We start from the raw sequence: 18,726 nt of genomic DNA on the forward strand, positions 1-18,726 counted from the left end.
AGTAGTGAGTCAGTCAACAGTAAGTGAACTCAAACATGCTTAAGATATATTCAGACAAAATGATGGAAAAAAACTGAAGACTCAGTGGACCAACTGGTCTTTTTCTGCCAGCATTCTTCTATGTTTTTATACATAAATGCTACACAAGCAATTTGGTAATATTAGGTCATTACATTTTTTTTTTTCATTTTCTTTACACTAAAGCTATGTAACCCAAAAAAAACAACAACATGTGACTTCCTAGAACCAGTAGTGTGACAACAGTACTTAATTTATGGACTTCACTGAATTTTTTTCCCCATTCATGTCCCTTACTGATTGCTTTCGCAAGAAGTCTGCACAGAGTTTAAAAAAAAAAATTGGATTTTTGTACTCACTGTAAAATCCATTTCTCTGAGTTCGACAGACACAGCGCCTCCTTAATCTTGACCATTGGCTTATATCGCCTCCGCAGGAGTAGGACTAGGCAGAACAAAAAACACCTGGCTACGCCCATGGGCTGTCCTTAGTCAGTATATAACCCCCTCCCTGCTCTAGGTATTCAGTTTAGTAGCAAGCAGTAAAAGAAGTATCAGAAACTCCATAGAGGGGTGGGTGCTGTGTCCGTCAATGAACTCAGAGAAACTGATTTTACGGTGAGTACAAAAGTCCCATTTTCTCTTTTGTTCATCGACGGACACAGCGCCTCCTTAATCTTGACCATTGAGACGTCCAAAAGCAGTGCCAAAGAAAAATGAGGGGTGGGCAAAATAACCTGAGGCTAACCACAAGAGCCCTAACCAGGACACAGGAGCCCCATCTGAAATAAAACATTTTAAAGAAAAAACACCCCTCGAGAGGGAACCCCCTCTTAAACAGAAGCTTGCAAAACCTTGCAGCCAAAAGAAGCATCCTCAGATGCCAAAATATCTACTTTATAGAAATTAGTGAAGGTACTGTAGGTAAGGGAATCTCCCAAATATTCTCGAATGGAGGTTTCTGGAGAACCGATAGCACTAAGTTTAAATCCCATGGTTGCAAAAGAGACCTACAATCGGAGCCACATGCCCCTACATGTACCCTACCAAACGGAGGAGCGCCGCAATTCGGACCCAGCAACACCAATGTAGGCGTCCATTTCATATATCTCGGGACAGGAAGAGAAGCATGGGGGGGGGGGGGGAGGAAGAGAAGGAGCTTTGGCATCTCCTCGAGGTTCCGGCGTTTCTTCAGATTAGGCGACCCATCAGAATGTGTAACAGAAGTGACATTCCTGTCGCCGCCATCTTGCTACACCCAGCACTCCTCCATAGTAAGGATACACTTGTTACACCCACCAGAGTTTTGCATTTTTGCCTAATCTGACGAAACACCAGCCGTCTCTAGCGTATCATCGGCTACACAAACATGGCTGCCGGCCGGAGACCAGCCACACCAAGGGAAAATGGCCGCCATGATGTCATCGGACCTCCCAAACATGGCCACCGGCCATTTGACATGCTAAAGCATGCTGCCAAGATCCTCTCTGTGCCTTCAACATCGCTGCACCCTCTGCAAGGGGACCCCCCTCCAAAAGGTACTGTACTCCACCAGGCAAGTTGAACATTTAAGGAGACACTGCTGTGCACTCTGCACCACTGCACTCTCAGCACTGGGATCTCCAAACTGCACACTACCTCACACTGCACACACAGCAGGGCATGCACCTAGGGGTCTCCGTTGCACCCTCTGCACTTGAAACCCCCCCCATACCGCCAGGGCAGGACACACACCACCCAGAAGGGAAATGGTGAGGGAGACCCCCAGAGGTCCCTGCTGCCTGCCCTGGGACACCCACCAATCCGTGGGGGGGAGGGAAGCCCAGTTTAACCAAGTGACTTTAGGATGGGAGGAGGGATACTGCAGACAGGTCCGACCATCCCTGGAGGGTACCTGCGTCCACCCCAAACCGCACCAAGGAGGATAGGGGGGACTGTACTTACTGATCCATGGTGCGGGTGACCCTCCAGACAGAACACCGAAGTGGGGGCTGTCGGATAAGGTACCACTGCGACTCGGACCAGAGCCTGTTTGTCTGCGACCCTGCGAGACGTTTAACTTGCAGGCCAGCCTCCGTCCATTGAGGCTATGTTGCGGCCGACCTAGCGCGTAGTTGCGGTCTGCACATGCTCGCTGGCTGGACTGGGGAGACCACTGGATCTAGATTATCCAGCCTGTCATCCAGCCCGGCAGTTGATTGTAGATCTTCCAGGAGAAAATGCATTGAAAAAAGCTATTTGCCCATGGGCGTAGCCAGGTGTTTTTAGTTCTGACTAGTCCTATTGCTGCGTAGACGATATAACCCAATGGTCAAGATTAAGGAGGCGCTGTGCCCGTGGATGAACAAAAGAGAAATTCACTCTTGTTGAGAAAAAAACACTCCCCTCTGGGTGACCTGTGTACATTGCAAAGATTTTACCAAACTCTGTTGCAGTTTCATACTTTTTGTTGCTGTAAAGAAATAGCTGTTTGTTTTCTTATGTCAATGTGCAGAGTGAATCTGAATGGGAGTGACTTTCATTAATCAATCAGCTGATGCACTTGCAGTGTTCTAATGGGGAGGGTGGCAGGGTCTGCATCCCATTAGAGAATATCTCACCAAACTAAAAAAAAATTTTTCAGAGGATGTCTAAACTCTGACTTGTATCTTAGTGCAGGTTTCTGGGAAAATCAGTGAGCCAATCACACAAGCAGGAAATGACATTTCTGGGGTTGTTCTATACTCCAATGGTGTACAGAATGCCTCCAAGCTTTACATATTGCACTGAATTTTACAGAAAATGACAGCACTGCAGATTGAAAAGGAATGATAATTTTTAATAACATTCAAATACAATATGACTATGCTACCCTGTTTCCCCAAAAATAAGACCTAGCGTGATTGTCGGTGATGGCTGCAATATAAGCCCTACCCCCCAAATAAGCCCTACCCTGTTTCCCCGAAAATAAGCCCTACCCTGAAAATAAGACCTAGGGCCTATTTGAGGGGTAGGGCTTATATTGCAGCCATCACCGACAATAACGTTAGGTCTTATTTTCGGGGAAACAGGGTATATTATTTTTTTTTAATTTTTTTTTTATTTGCTATTCTTTTGTTCCCATGAAAGTGGATTTATCCTTTAAAGTAAAATTTCACGAATCCCATGCAGTGTGCTAAGGTTGACAGTAATAGGTCTTTCATCCTAGTTGAAATGCTTGCCAAGGGAGCTGCATGTCTGGAGAAATGTCACAAAGACTGCAATTTTTGAAACATTGAAGCTAATGATGCAATTACAATAAGTAGACAAGCATGGCCTATGCCAGTATCCACCGAACTGAAACAGGTTTTAGTATGCAGTGAAGTTTGCATCATTTTTAACACCTAGAGACTGTTTTTTTTGCATAATTTGGCATGCTTAGGTAATTTTTGGAAAAGTGATATAAAAGGTGAAGTAACTCTTTAAAACTACTGTAAACTCCATGAAAACATTTTTTCCCTAGCAGTAGGGCTGTGCCCACACTGTACGGGTCAACTGCTCATTTTCATCTAGGGGTGAGGAGAGCAGAGATATACTTACCCAATCCTCTGATCCTCCCAGCACAAGGCCGAACAGTGCAGCTCCTATTCCCCCCCCCCCCACCTCCCATGGTCTAGAATACTTCTGCAGTGGACTGTTCCGGACATCATCACGCCCATGGACCTGCTCTGGACAAGAGGACATCAGGAACAAGCCACGGCTGGATCGTGAGGGCGCGCCATTTGCTGCTGGAGCAGAGGATCAGGTGAGTTATGACTTTTTGGTCGCCCCTGGACAAAGCGAGCAGTTAACCCATGCAGTGCCCTAATGAATGGGAAAGCTGATAAATGCGGCCAACCAACCAGCCTCTCTAAGTGGACATGCTGAAATGATTGATCCAATGACTGATCCATGATACCCAAGAGAATCTCCCAGATGAATCAGTTGTTAGCATGATCAAAACTTTATTCTAGCTCGTCTTCCATTGCTATGCCTCAAACCAGTAGTTGTTTCGTGAAGCAGCCCCAGGACTTACCCATCCAGAAGGTTAAACGTGGTTGTGGTGACCTCAGAAAACAGCACCATTTTCCCAAGTGTTTCAGTACGGAGGTTCTCCCTGTACTTCTCCAGGCTGAAGTCCTCACAGATGAAGTCTTCCTCTGTTGTTATCAGGGGCACCAGAGATGGAGTAATATCTATGTCATACTGGGAAGACTCAAACACCTTCAGAGACATCTTGCTGGATTTGATCAATCCATTCTTTGTCTTTGATTGAATCCACCGGAGAACATCAGGGTGTTTATCCTGTAGAGAGAGACACCAATTATTGTTCATCACTAGCCAAATTTGGGCAAGATGATATGCAGTTTTAAAAAAAATAGACAAAGACAAAGTTTATCAAAAAAAAAAAAAGCACGGGAGATTGTGACGAAGTTCAGTAAACCACAGCTACCAATCAGAAGAAAGCTTTCAGCAGGTTAGATAAGACAAAGAGCTGTATTTTGATTGGCTGATAAACTGTGATGTGTAAAAGCTCACTACTGCTCTTTACACAAGATAGCAGTCTTAAAGTGTTTGTATAGTCAAGTATTTATTGTTATCTGTGTCTCTAACATTAGGATTAAGGACATATTTCAGAAATGTGTTGCAATTGTGAGGGGACATGAAAATAGTGTGTGCTTGTCACAGGAGGTGCTTACAATGGAGGACGCCACTCAAACAGTGTGGCAGGTGTCTGCTGGCTCCAAGGGTTGCTAAGCTGGTGGAGCATTTGTGTTACAGTTCAAATGCTGTCCACGGAAGGTGGTCGTCTGCTGCTGCTGGACCTTAGGTTTTGATGAAGGCACTACTATTAATGTGCAAAATTGACTTTTTTAAAGAATTAGTGTTAGTTTTTAGCCTTTGTGCCCTCTTCCAGCTTGATATTTCTCGCACCTGTGAATCTCCCTCTGCCATTTGTATCCTCATCTGTATATGCACCCTTATTGACTTGAAGACTATTCTCAAAAAGACTTTTACTGTACTTGGTTTGGAGTATTGTGAGCTTTATTTGTCCTGGTGACAACTGTTACCAGGACTAAAAGCAAATGGGAAAAATGTGACATTTTGAGTCACTACAGGATGACCAAAACAGGAATAGATGGGAAATTTTGTAGTGGGGACAGGATTAAGTTGGCCAAGCACTAATAGAATTTCGTATCTATGTACTTATGAAAATTCTCGTAAGAACATTCTTGGACCGTTCTTTCATTCCAATTTATCCCAGACAAAAACTTAATTTGCTGTTGACTATATATTGTGTCTTAAGGGGACATCACTGAAACGTTTACTCTGTTGTGCACCAGGTTTTAATGCACATATAAATGCGAGTTCACTTTATATTTTTAATAAAAAGGCTTGTTTTAAGCTGCAAGCTAACCTTAAAAAGGTCCATAAAGTTTGAAGGTGATTGGAGCCGATTGATACACCTGCACTGTGAGAAAAAGGATCTTTTTTACTTAAAAAAGGATCTTTTTTACTTACTACTCTTTTATTACCACTCGCTCGTCCCCACCCCCTTTCCTGACCTTCCAGGGGGTGTGTGCTAGGATAAGGGTCTGGTATGCTCTTTGAGGGGAACCCATGTCGTTTTTTTTTAACATTTTGCGTGGAGTTCCCCCTAAAGATTCATACCAGTGGTATGACTGTCGTGTCATACCAGTGTAAACCCGGCCTCAATATCATTGAAGTCAGATCAAAATCGGGTCTTTGTCCTAACCATCCGACTTGTGACATCTGACGTGGTGATTACAGCAGCAGGAAAAGGAAATTATGTCACACTGGGATTGTTTTGATTGGTCAAAGGACAAGTTGGACTATCTCAAAGTCGGAGCAAAATCGTATCCTGTTCATTCAAGTTGGATGGAAATAGGACTGATGTCGCAGGGCAAAGTAGGATCGACAGTCGTACAACAGTCGTGTCGTACCAGTGTGAACCCGGCCTTAAAGGGGAAAGCTTAAAGTAACCTATTTGATATATAGGACAAAATTGGAGGTGAAAGCACATCCAGTTCAACCAAAAAAAAAAAAAAAACATACAATCCCATATACACGATCCTACACCCACAGTTGATCCAGAGGAAGGCAAAAATAACAAAAAACAGAAAATCATGATCTACTTTGCTACAGCAGGGGAAAAATTCCTTCCTGACCCCCCGAAAGGCAATTGGATTTTCCCTGGGTCAACTTTACCTATAAATATTAGTACCCAATTATATTATGTACGAACCACCTCTGGAGGGAGTCTATAGCTCTTATTGTGAAGAAAGTTTTCCGTATTTGGAGATGAAATCTTTTTTTCTCTAGACGTAAAGAGTGCCCCCTTGTCCTCTGTGATGACCTTAAAGTGAATAACTCAACATTAAGATCACTATATGGATTACTAATGTATTTGTACATGTTGATGATATCCCCCCTTAATCTTCTCTTCTCAAGAGAGAATGAATTCAGCTAATCTAATCTTTCCTCATAGCTGAGCTCCTCCATGCCTCTTATCAGTTTGGTTGCCCTTCTCTGCACTCTCTCCAGTTCCCTGATATCCTTTTTGAGAACTGGTGCCCAAAACTGAACTGCATATTCCAGATGAGGTCTTACTAATGATTTGTAAAGGGGCAAAATTATATCTCTCTCTCTGGAATCCATACCTCTCTTAATACAAGAAAGGACTTTGCTCGCTTTGGAAACTCCATTGCATGCTATTATTTTGAGCTTATGATCTACTAAAGCCCCCAGATGCTTCTCCACTACGGATTCCCCCAGTTGTACTCCCCCTAGTATGTATGATGTATATTCTTAGCCCCCAAGTGCATAACTTTACATTTCTCAACATTAAACCTCATCTGCCACATAGTCGCTCAATTAGACAGTTATGCATTAAGGTGAAAAAAGTTTTACCTTTACAACCCCTTTAAAATTCATGAAGGTCCAGTCAGTAACATTTTCTTCCAGCTGAGGTCCGAATCATGTTTGACTCTCAATGGCACCTCTGCACAATGGCAAATGTGGCGCATTTTTGCGAGTGCCACACCGCATGGTGCCACAGTACCATACAGCTTGATGCGGCCCAATAAAAAAAACAAAAAAACAAAAGGGTCAGGGCAGGGACTTATTTTTCTGCGTTTCTGCTTACAAGGCAGCCCACTGCAATAGGGGCTGCCTAAACGCAGTATGAATAATGTGAAGCTAGCCACAGATCCTTCACATCACAATCCTTTTTATTACATCAGTGTTCTCAGTCCCCCCACACGTCATTCCCCCCTTTCACATTACAGTCCTCAGCCCTCTTCACATGCTTGTCTGCGGTCCCCCTTTATAGCACCCCCCTTCACCTTCCTGTCCTCGCCCCTTTATAGCACCCCCCTTCACATTCCTCTCCTCACTCCCTTTATAGCACCCCCTTCACATTCCTGTCCTCATCCCCTTTATCGCACCCCCTTCACATTCCTGTTCTCACCGCTTTATAGCAACCCCCTTTCACATAACTGTCCTCACCTCCTTTATAGCACCCCCTTCACATTCCTGTCCTCACCCCTTTATAACACCCCCCCTTCACATAACTGTCCTCACCCCCTTTATAGCACCCCCTTCACATTCCTGTCCTCACCCCCTTTTTAGCACCCCCTTCACATAGCTGTCCTCACCCCCTTTATAGCACCCCCCCTTCACATAACTGTCCTCACCCCCTTTATATTCCTGTCCTCACCCCCTTTATAGAACCCTCTTCACATTCCTGTCCTCCCCCCCTTTATAGCACCCCCTTCACATTCCTGTCCTCACCCCTTTATAGCACCCCCCCTTCACATAACTGTCCTCACCCCCTTTATAGCACCCCCTTCACATTCCTGTCCTCACCCTCTTTTTAGAACCCCCTTCACATAACTGTCCTCACCCCCTTTATAGCACCCCCCCCCTTCACATAACTGTCCTCACCCCCTTTATAGCACCCCCTTCACATTCCTGTCCTCACCCCCTTTATAGCCCCCCCTACCCAACACATAACTGTCTTCACCCCCTTCACATTCCTGTCCTCACCCCCTTTATAACACCCCCTTCACATTCCTGTCCTCACCCCCTTTACAGCACCCCCTACCCTACACATAACTGTCTTCATCCCCTTTATAGCACCCCCCTTCACATAACTGTCTTCACCCCCCTTTATAGAACCCCATCCCCCTTCATAGCACTTCCTTCACATTCCTGCCCTGCCTCCCATTTATATCACCCCTCCTCTTTCATTACAGTTTCTGATTCTTTCCCCTTTCTCCCTCTGTCCTTCTTAACAGTAACAGTGGGAAAATAAAGACTGTGCTGGAAAATGAAATTAACCCTAATACTAAGCTGCAACACAAAATGAAATACACACAAATACAAACAAAAAATGGTTGCGCTCTAATTAATGTGCAAGTGAACCTAAACCTATTAAACATATATTAAGTGATAAATGAATAATTCAAACAAAGTCCCAACTCCAAGGTTATTGACTCTGTAGGTGATTCTGTAACAATAAAAAATTCCAAAGTAAAGGTAAATTGTTTGCAGAAAGTGAATCAGCGTATAAACAGTTCAATGAAACTCATGTGACTTCTGCTTGACAGACACCGCGAATCCACCACCGTAGAAAATGTGCGCTTACCAGCTGCACAGGCTAGAAATGCCTGTGGCTATAAACCGCCAGGACCTTTTCCTCAATGATGTCCCGACACCGATCCAATCACCACATCAACAGGGGCCGTCTGATCCGGAATGTAGTCGTACGAATCCTCCACTTTGGGCCCATACACAGCTCGATAAGTGATGACACGAAAGTAGCTCAGAGGAAAAAATTCAGAGAGTGGCTAGGTTTTTTTATTTAAATGTTAAAAACAGAAACGCCTGCAAGGCGTATAGATACAGAAAAACTTTAAAAATATGCGGCCAGCCGGCTGCAGTACACACGCCCGTACAAACAAACAACGGGACGTATCATGTGGTGACGTCAGTACGTCGCTCCTCCCAACGCGTTTCATCATTAATCTGACGTCGTCCTGGGGCACGCCGTCTTGGTCCATATGATCGGCTGTGTCGAATCACAGCCAGTCACATCTAAACACGGAAATGCCGGTAATCGGCTCTCATTGCCTCACACTGACAGAGTGAGGAGAGCTGATCAGCTGCATCTCCTGGCAGGGGACTTGGAGACATGTAATCAGGGCACTGATCATCAGTGCCCTGATTACAATAAAACGCTACCAGGGCCAGCAATCAGTGCCCACCAGTGCCAGCAATCAGTGCCCACAATCAGTGCCCACAAGTGCCACCAGTCATTGCCCATTAGTGATGCCAGTCAGAGCTGGCTATCAGTGCCGCCTATCAGTGAGGCTCATTAATGCCCATCAGTGCCGCCCATCAATGCTGCCTATCTGTGCCGCCTATCAGTGTCCACCAGTGCCAGGCATCAGTGCCCACCAGTGCCACCCATCAGTGCCGCCTATCAGTGCGGCATATTAGTGTCTCCTCATCAGTGCCGCCTCATCCGTGCCCATAAGTGCTACCTCATCAGTGCAGCCCATCAGTGCCACCTCATCAGCGCACATCAATGAAGGAGAAAAAATACTTATTTACAAAATTTACTGACAGAAACTAAGAAAATCTTTTTTTCTTTTCAAAATTTTTGGTCTTTTTTTTTTAGTAAAAAATAAAAAAACCCAGCAGTGATTACATACCACCAAAAGAAAGCTCTATTTGTGTGAAGAAAATGATAAAAATTTAATTTGGGTACAGTGTTGCATGGCCGCGCAATTGTCATTCAAAGAGTGACAGCGCTGAAAGTTGAAAATTGGCCTGGGCAGAAAGGAGGTTAAAGTGCCCAGTAGGCAAGTGGTTAAATTACATGCGATTCTTTGCAGTGCAAATTGAGCCCATTCATTTTGTATGGCTCAAATGACACTGCACCCACAAGAAAAAGGTGCACTTTTGCCGCACTGGAATCGGATCACCTATGCGATCCGATTTAGCAAATTGCACTGCATTTTGCAAATCATTTTTGACACCCGCAGCGGTTCGCATGAACAGAGGGCGGCTGTGATGCAGTGTGGGAAATGTACAGGAATCGCCGAGAACCTCGCACCGCATCAGTGTGAAATGGGGCTCAATCTGGAGAGATTTCATCTAGCTTCCTGTTATATCTATAGGACCGGATAGAAAAGGAAAGCTTCCCAATGTGACACATATGGCACATACACTATACAAAGATGAAAAAAAAAGGATTGGCATTAGACATATTTTAGTGAAATGTATCAGTTTACAACCATGTCATTTTTAACGAAGCAATCCTCATGACATGCTGACATTACCAGAAAAAATTACCTATGGGATTGGAATTTTTTTTGTTTCCTATCGGTTTGCCATTATATGGTAAACAATTACACGCAAAGCTAGCTGCGACACATTGACCCCTATACCTTCCAGCATTGTTCTGGTACAATCTGATACTGTCACATAAATATTTTGGGAACATATCCAAGGCAAAAAAAAAAAAGTTGTTGGTCTTTACAAAACTGTACAACTTAGAAATGTCTCATGAGTCTCCTGAGACCCGTCTAAGGTCTGTGGGTAGGTCATCAAACACTATGAAAGGAATGTGATTTTGGCTCCCTCTCAATACAGAATTGCAAGAACCATAACCAGAATGCGGTTTTAAAAACCCAACTCCAGCCAAAATGTTTCTTTTAAAGTAGAGCTCTAAATGTTTTGTTCTTTGGATTTGCCTTCCTGCATACAAGGGGTAAATCCTGGAGTTCCACTTTAATTTTGAATGAACCAGATATGAGGGTAGATTAGAAGCTCTGTTGGGTTTTAAATTCCCTGTGCCTGATGGGAGATGGGGGATTTTCCATCATTGTATATCTCTGTTACACTTGGACAAGAAATGAGGGGATGGGGTTACCAGAACAAGAAGAAATAGAGAGCAATATAAAAAAGAAAAGAAAAAAACTTCCCCATCCTACCAAGGTGTTGTGGTCTTTTTTGCTTTTTTCCAAATTTTCGAATTTAAAATTTCCAAATTTTCAAATTTTAGAAATTTCCGAATTTTCACATTTCCGAATTTTCATATTTTTGATTTTCGAATTTTCAAAATTCCGAATTTCCGAATTTCGAATTTCCGAATTTCGAATTTCCGAATTTCCGAACTTCCAAATTTCCGAATTTTCAAATTTCCGAAATTTCGAATTTTCGAATTTCCAAATTTCCGAATTCCCGAAATTTCTGAAATTTGGAAGCTTCAGAAATTCGGAAATTTGGGAAATTGGCATTAGACATACTTTAGTGAAATGTATCAGTTTACAACTATGTCATTGCCATGACATTACCAGTAAAAAATTACCTATGGGATTGGAATTTTTTTTGTTTCCTATCGGTTTGCCATTATATGGTTTACAATTACACGCAAAGCTAGTTGCGACACATTGACCTCTACTTCCAAATTTTCACATTTCAAATTTCTGAATTTCCGAACTTCCAAATTTCCGAAATTTCCAAATTCCCGAAATTTCTGAAATTTGGAAATTTCAGAAATTCGGAAATTTGGGAAATAGAAAAATTTGGAATTTTGGAATTAACGAATTTGTCAAAATTCGTTAAAAAACGAATTCGGAACTAAACAAATTGCACATGTCGGGGGATCTTTTTTCAGGATGAAGAGCGGGGAAGAGGCCGGTAGTTAGGTCATATTTACTGGCCCCTTCTTTTTGTAAATGAACACAATGAGTGATCAGTACCGATCACTCCCTGTGTTCATAACTGAAGCATAGTAAACTGTTTACTATGATTTAGTTTGTAAATGAACAGGAGGCTCTGTACAGAGTGTTTTCTGTTCTTTCACTGTCCTGTGCAGCTGAAGCTGCAGAGAAAGGCACTGTCAAAAGTTAGACTATACACATACAGGCAGTCCTGTATGTGTACAGTATAAATACAGTGTGTGTGTGTATGTGTGTATATATATATCTCTCTTAAGAGTGTTATACAGTGTTGCTCAACGTATTTTCAGGGAAGGCGCCCTTTAAAATGATGGACAGTCTCGAGGCACTCCATTCTAAAATCTAAAAAACAATTCTAATAGCTTTACAGTACAGCAACATCCACATGTAGGACCCCCAATGTTAGAGGTGATTCATTCTTCCAAAGCAAATACACTTTTGCACACTGGTACTGACTAGTATTCCAAAGTTTCTCTTCTCCCTCAATTTCTCTCCATTAGTCAGCTAATGTCAACCCAGTGCTGAGGAAGAGGGACACAGGAGGGTCAAACAAGGATGTTGTGGAGGCAACAGACACCCTCCTTACCAACAGATGACATCTGGTTAGGATGCCAGTGTCTACAAAGTCGTAATGGTGCATAATGAAAACCTGAGGCTTTGTGTAACTAAAAGGTAGGCTTGATCCACCTGCTGGCTTGTATACAATTTTTGATCAATTTTTAGGCATTTTGCCAAAACACCCCCTGAAGAAACCTCAAAAAAAAAAAAAAAAAACAGGATATCACCCCGGGACTTTAAATGAGGTGAATGCGGTTAGCCAACAATTGACAGAGTAAATGCAGTCACCAAATTTATTAAAATTGTCATGCAAACATATACAACATGAATCATAGCCAAGCCACTGAAATGATAACTACAGTAAAAAATGTCAATACACATATCATGGTATAAAATGTAAATTGCAAAGTACACAGGCATGAAAAGTATCCTAACGCATTTCACAAGACCATGCTCGCTTCATCAGGGGTAGATGCGTTTGTAGTACATCTGTAGGGGGTATACCAAACCAACCAAATAATTATCAACACAGAGATGGTATCATGACAATTAGTCAAGAGGGTCCATAACGCATGACCCTAGACTCAGGTAGGCTGGATCAGACTACCAAATGCTGAATACCCAGGGGCGGCAGTAATGAAGAAACCTCAAGGCACCCTGGTTAAAAAAGGCTTGATCCATCCAACCTGCTGACTGAGGTATTTGCATACAGCAGCGAACAATTAGGCCTCGCGCACACTACTGCTCCTAAACTCACGTTCAGAAGCTTTTGGCGTTTTTTTTTTTTTGCCAAGGCCCCTGAACTCAACGCAATAAAAGCCTATGGAGGAGATTTACTAAAACTGCTGCACACAAGTTGGTGAAGTTCTGAATAACCAACTTCCAGATTTTAGGCCCCTTTCAGGTGGGGTGGACTCCATCAAGAGGATCCACCTGCCCAGTGGGGGTTCTCTCTGCTGATCCTCACTGGAGCAGGTGGATGACGGATCCGGGTCTGCTCTGCATAGCCCGCTGTTCTCTATGGGGCTGTCCGATGGCAATGAACCACCTATCCATTTTTATCCGACTGTTATCCGATCCGTCTGTCAGCAAATGTATCCCCATCCCTCTGTTTCTATGCACAACTGCACCAGATTCTGTGTGCTCCTGTTTTAGTAAATCTCCCCTATGTGTCCATGCACACATAGGCTTTTACAAGAGTTTAGGAGCAGAAGAGTTTAGAGACAGTCAAAGCTAGACATGTGCGGTTCGTTTCATTCCGAATTACAATAGGACTGAATTTAAAAGGAATCCGAAATAACAGAAAAAAAATTTGGACGAAATTCTAAATCAAATTGTTTTCGAATTCGAAAAGTTTTCCAATTTCCAAAGAGGATAAAATAGACTAGAAAATAAAGGAATAGAACAGAAAAAAAACGACAATAGCCTGGAAAAGAATATAACAGAAAATAAAATAATAGAATATAATACAGTAAAACAGAACAAAATATAATAGAAAATAAAAGAACGGTATAGACAAGAATATATGAGCAACAAATAGAATAGAATAACATAGAAAGAATAAAACCATCTTCTGAAATTCAAATTTCAAATAGAATACATTTGAATACATAAGAAAATAATATAATAGAAAAGAATAGAATAGAACAAACAGTACAAAAAAAATAGACTATAATTGAATAGAAAAGAACAGAATTAATAGAATAGAAAGAAAATAACCATTTCCCAAAATTCAAATAGAATAAATTCGAATTTGAATAGAATAGAAAAGAATAGACTAGATTAGAATAGAAAATAACAGACTAGCATAGAAAAACAGAATAGAATAGAATAGAATAGAATAGAATAGAATAGAATAGAAAGAATAACACCATCTTCCGAAATACGAATTTCAAATAGAATAAATTTGAATAGAAAATAATAGAATAGAAAATAATACAAAATAAAATAATATAATGGAAAAGAATAGCATAGAATAGATTAAACAAAGAAAAAAAAAGAATATAATTTAAAAAACAATAGAATAGAATAGATTAGAATAGGAAGAATATACCAATTCCCATAATTCAAATAGAATCAATTTCGAATTTGAATAGAATAGTGGTTGCGGGTGCCATTGGCAATGTATTGGCAATGGCAATACATTGCTAATGGCACTGTAGTGCAGTGCGTTTTGAACACGGTACAGGAAGCGTGCACGGCACAAGCCTTTCCTGCACCACGTTCTGGTGTGAAGCGGCCCTATAATGCTGACACCCATCCTGCATGCAGGCTCCCTTTGTCGCTGTGTCTGCATTTTTCCCAGGCTGCGTGTGGGCAACCTACAGAGGTGGATGCAGATGCAGCGGCTGCAGGTGCTTGCTTGTAGTCAGATGAGCTGGCCACTGAGGGATGACTGTAGCAGGCTGAGCTGGACTTGCTGTGCTTGGTATGTGGAGGAACCAGGAGCCAGGCCAGAGGTCATACACAGATAAGTCAGTCCAGAGCATAAACAGGGGCGAGCCAAGGTCATACACAGAAGACAGGAACAGAAGCAAAGTCCAGAAGCAAGCCAAGGGTCAAATCAGGTGATCAGGAACAGAAGCAGGGTCCAGATGCAAGCTGAAAGTCAAACCGGGTGATCAGGAACAGAAGCAGGGTCCAGATGCAAGCCAAAGGTCAAACCAGAGAATCAGGAAGCGAGGTCAAGTCAAGCCGGGTCAACAACGGGTAATCCACAGATCAGGAAACAGGGTCACAAGGCACACAGGGAAGCTGAAATAATCCAGCAATGTTCTGTTGTCAATGGTTTGCTTAAATAGGGCCGTTGGCGTCAGCGTCTGTCACGTCTGTGCGCCGCACGCTCCTGTACATCTCTAAACTCTCTGTGGGCGTCCATGTTGGGTCTGGGCAACATTGCAAGTTCTGTGATGGCCATGTCCCTGACGACCCGTGTCAAGTTTTGACAGGCGGGGCTACCTGCCCGCACTTAGCCTGGGGCAGATACAGGCACAATAACTAAGGAAGCCTGTACCCAGCACAAGTGCCAGCACTTGTCTGAATGGAGCCTTACTTTCCTTTTATTCAGATAAAAAAAAATTAAATAACGCCCTGAAGTATTTTGTGGTTTCCTTTTAAGCTAGTAAGTGGAGCTCTAGTGTCTTCTTATATTTATTAGCTGAAGCTGGACAAGAATCAGAGTGACTCATCCTTATTCACATGGATCTGTCTAAAGTTTCAAATCAGAAGTACAAAGCTTCAAAAAGGCAGCTACTACGGCTCTTTAGTGAACCCATTGTGCTCTGGGAATCCCTTGTCATTGATTAGCTTTTTTTTTTTTTTTTAACAAATGAAATACTGTATAGAAATACAGTATATACTGTATATAAATGACCCAAATCCATTACAGTTTAGTAGCTATTATACTGTATATTGTATTACACAAGAATATTCTGCTCGGTCATCGCGAAACAGCTTGCTCATTTAGCCCAGTTATGGTGTATAATCCTCCTGGCAACACCCTGGTGCTGAGTGATATAACACAATTGGATATGAAGCCATTCTGAAGAGCACGACCTGCAAGCAGATGAGCTCAGAAAACAGCCTGTGAGCTCAGCATGTCAATCACGCCTGTATGGATAACACAGCAGGTATGTCACTGGCAGCAAACCGCATGTCTGCATCACATCAGCCTCTGTCAAACTTCCATCAGCCTGCGGTTTATCTCAGTCCCACACTGGATCCTCGACAGAACATCTAGGTTCATTCTGTTTGAGTCATAGTATCAAATGTAATTACATTATCTCCCAGGAAACAGCACCTGGACCTACTCTTTTCACTGCAACCCAACCATGGACTTTAAAAAGGGAAAGTATAGTCTTTTTATATATAATTTAGATCAAGATGATCTCTTATTCATATACGATTTATATAATCATATATAGATAAGAGATTAGCTTGATATAAATGATCTAAAACATTTTTAGATAGATAGATAAAAGAGAGAGAGATATCTATCTATCTATATCTATATAGATATATATCTATATATCTATATAGAGATATATATATATACACATACACACACTATCTCACAAAAGTAAGTACACCCCTCACATTTTTGTAAATATTTTATTCTATCTTTTCATGTGACAACTCTGAAGAAATGACACTTTGCTACAATGTAAAGTAGTGAGTGTACAGCTTGTATAACAGTGTAGATTTGCTCTCCCCTCAAAATAACTCAACACACAGCCATTAAACCTCTGGCAACAAAAGTGAGTACACCCCTAAGTGAAAATGTCCAAATTGGGCCCAAAGTGTCAATATTTTGTGAGGCCACCATTATTTTCCAGCACTGCCTTAACCCAGTGTTGTCACATGAAAAGATATAATAAAATATTTACAACAATTTGAGGGGTGTATTCACTTTTGTGAGATACTGTATATATATATATATATATATATATATATATATATATATATATATATATACATACATACATATATATACATACATACACACACACATACATATATTTATACATACATATACACACATTAGATCTCAATGGGGGAAAAAAATCATGCTGGATGTCTATACTGATATGGACTTGGTAATGCGTTAGGAACGAAAGGATGCCACATGGTTTGATGGAAACAAAAATTATCAACCTCAACCTACAGGGGGCTGAATTCAAAAGAGATCGGTAGTTACGCGGTAGTAGGTTGAAATATTTTCTTGATATAAGGTATCAGTGGTAATAATATATATATATATATATATATATATATATATATATATACATATACACACACACACACACATCTATTGATCAGCGCAGTCACACTAATTTTGGATAATTATAGGTTTACCTGTAGCAAAGGGTTTACAAACACTTTAAGTGCCACATCATCTACGTGGAATGAACAAATAAGTCGGCTGCACTCCAGTAACACCAGCCTTCTCAAAAATTCCAATTCCCGATAAAAATAGCAAAGAAGGGGTGACCAATCAGTTTTAGGTAAAAGAGCCGTGCCACATCCAATAGTCTATAGACATAAAACAAAAGGGTTCCCCTAGGTGGACTTTCCTGGCACTTGCAAGAGTAAAGAATAACAAAGTATGTAGAAGGTAAAGGACATTTGTAAAAAGGTTTAAATTTTATTCATAATCACAGGTATATTGAGATAAAAACAAGCAATAAATGTATGGACTAACATAGTATGAACTACATAATAGCCATCATAAGCAATTAAGACAAAACGAATGTGATGAAAAAAGCTCTTCTCAAGCCCTACGCGTTTCGGGGTACTTAGTATCTGTACAATCCTTCTTCAGGGGCATAGTCAGAGAGAGATGTTCATCTAGGCTAATTGAAAGAAAAGTAAAAGAGACAGAAAAAAATAAAAAAATAATTCCAGGAATAGATCACAGAAGAGTCTGCCCAGACCAAGCCTCACTCTGGCATGTGTCACCCAAAAAGGACTTAATCGTATATTAATAATCATAGATTAAGCCTTCTTTGGGTGAAACAAGTCACGATGAGGCTTGATCTGGGCAGAGTCTTCTGTGATAAAGCTGTGCATTAAAAAAGCTTTGTGAAGGCTGATGTCAAAGGGAGCACAAGCAACTTGTTTGTTCGTTAACCACCTGCCGACCAGCGACATACCGGTACATCGCTGGATTGGAAGGGTGATATCTTGGTCATCGCTGCAGCAATGATCCGCATTTTTTACGGCTGGTGATTCCCTTTAATATAAAAGTAATCTTAGCAGGTCAGAAGCTGTAGGTTTACTTTTACAGGCGGTGGAAGGGAGAGGGGCTCAAAAGGGCACGGTTAAATAAAAACTGAGCATACTTTTAACCACCCCAAACTCTTATCCCCCCACAGTATAGATCTCATCTAACATCCCTAAATCCCCCTCCCAGCCCATCCCCTTAGTACAAACCCTCCCCCAGCACAGACTCCCTCAGTAAACACTGAATACCCCACTACACCTCCAATACAGACCCATCAGTACAGACATCCCCACCGCACTACAGATCCCTCAGGACAGTGACCCATCCTCAATACAGACCCCCTCATAACAGTCAACCCTTCCCAGTACAGACCTCCCTTAGAACAGTCTCCCCCCTCCTAGTACAGACCCATCAGTGCAGTCAGCCCTCCCCAGTACAGACCCCTGAGGACAATTATCCCTTCCCAGTACAGACCCTTTAGGACAATTACCCCTTCCCAGTACAGACCTCCCTTAGGACAATTACCCCTTCCCAGTGCAGACCTCCCTTAGGACAATTACCCCTTCCCAGTACAGACCCCTGAGGACAATTACCCCTTCCCAGTACAGACCCCTGAGGACAATTATCCCTTCCCAGTACAGACCCTTTAGGAGAATTA

The 18,726-nt window shown here is 42.0% G+C and overlaps 1 protein-coding gene across 3 annotated transcripts in view; it reads right to left on the reverse strand.

Moving 5' to 3' along the window:
- The window catches only part of HLCS (holocarboxylase synthetase), a 268,532-nt gene that overhangs the window by 149,995 nt on the left and 99,811 nt on the right, over positions 1 to 18,726 (reverse strand). For all 3 annotated transcript variants that reach the window (XM_073617197.1, XM_073617196.1, XM_073617199.1), the window contains one exon: positions 4,051 to 4,319. In XM_073617197.1, the coding sequence (XP_073473298.1) occupies positions 4,051 to 4,319 (269 nt within the window). The remainder of the gene's footprint in view (positions 1 to 4,050; positions 4,320 to 18,726) is intronic.

The sequence above is a fragment of the Aquarana catesbeiana genome, linkage group LG02, assembly GCF_042186555.1.
Source record: "Aquarana catesbeiana isolate 2022-GZ linkage group LG02, ASM4218655v1, whole genome shotgun sequence".
Classification (NCBI taxonomy): domain Eukaryota; kingdom Metazoa; phylum Chordata; class Amphibia; order Anura; family Ranidae; genus Aquarana; species Aquarana catesbeiana.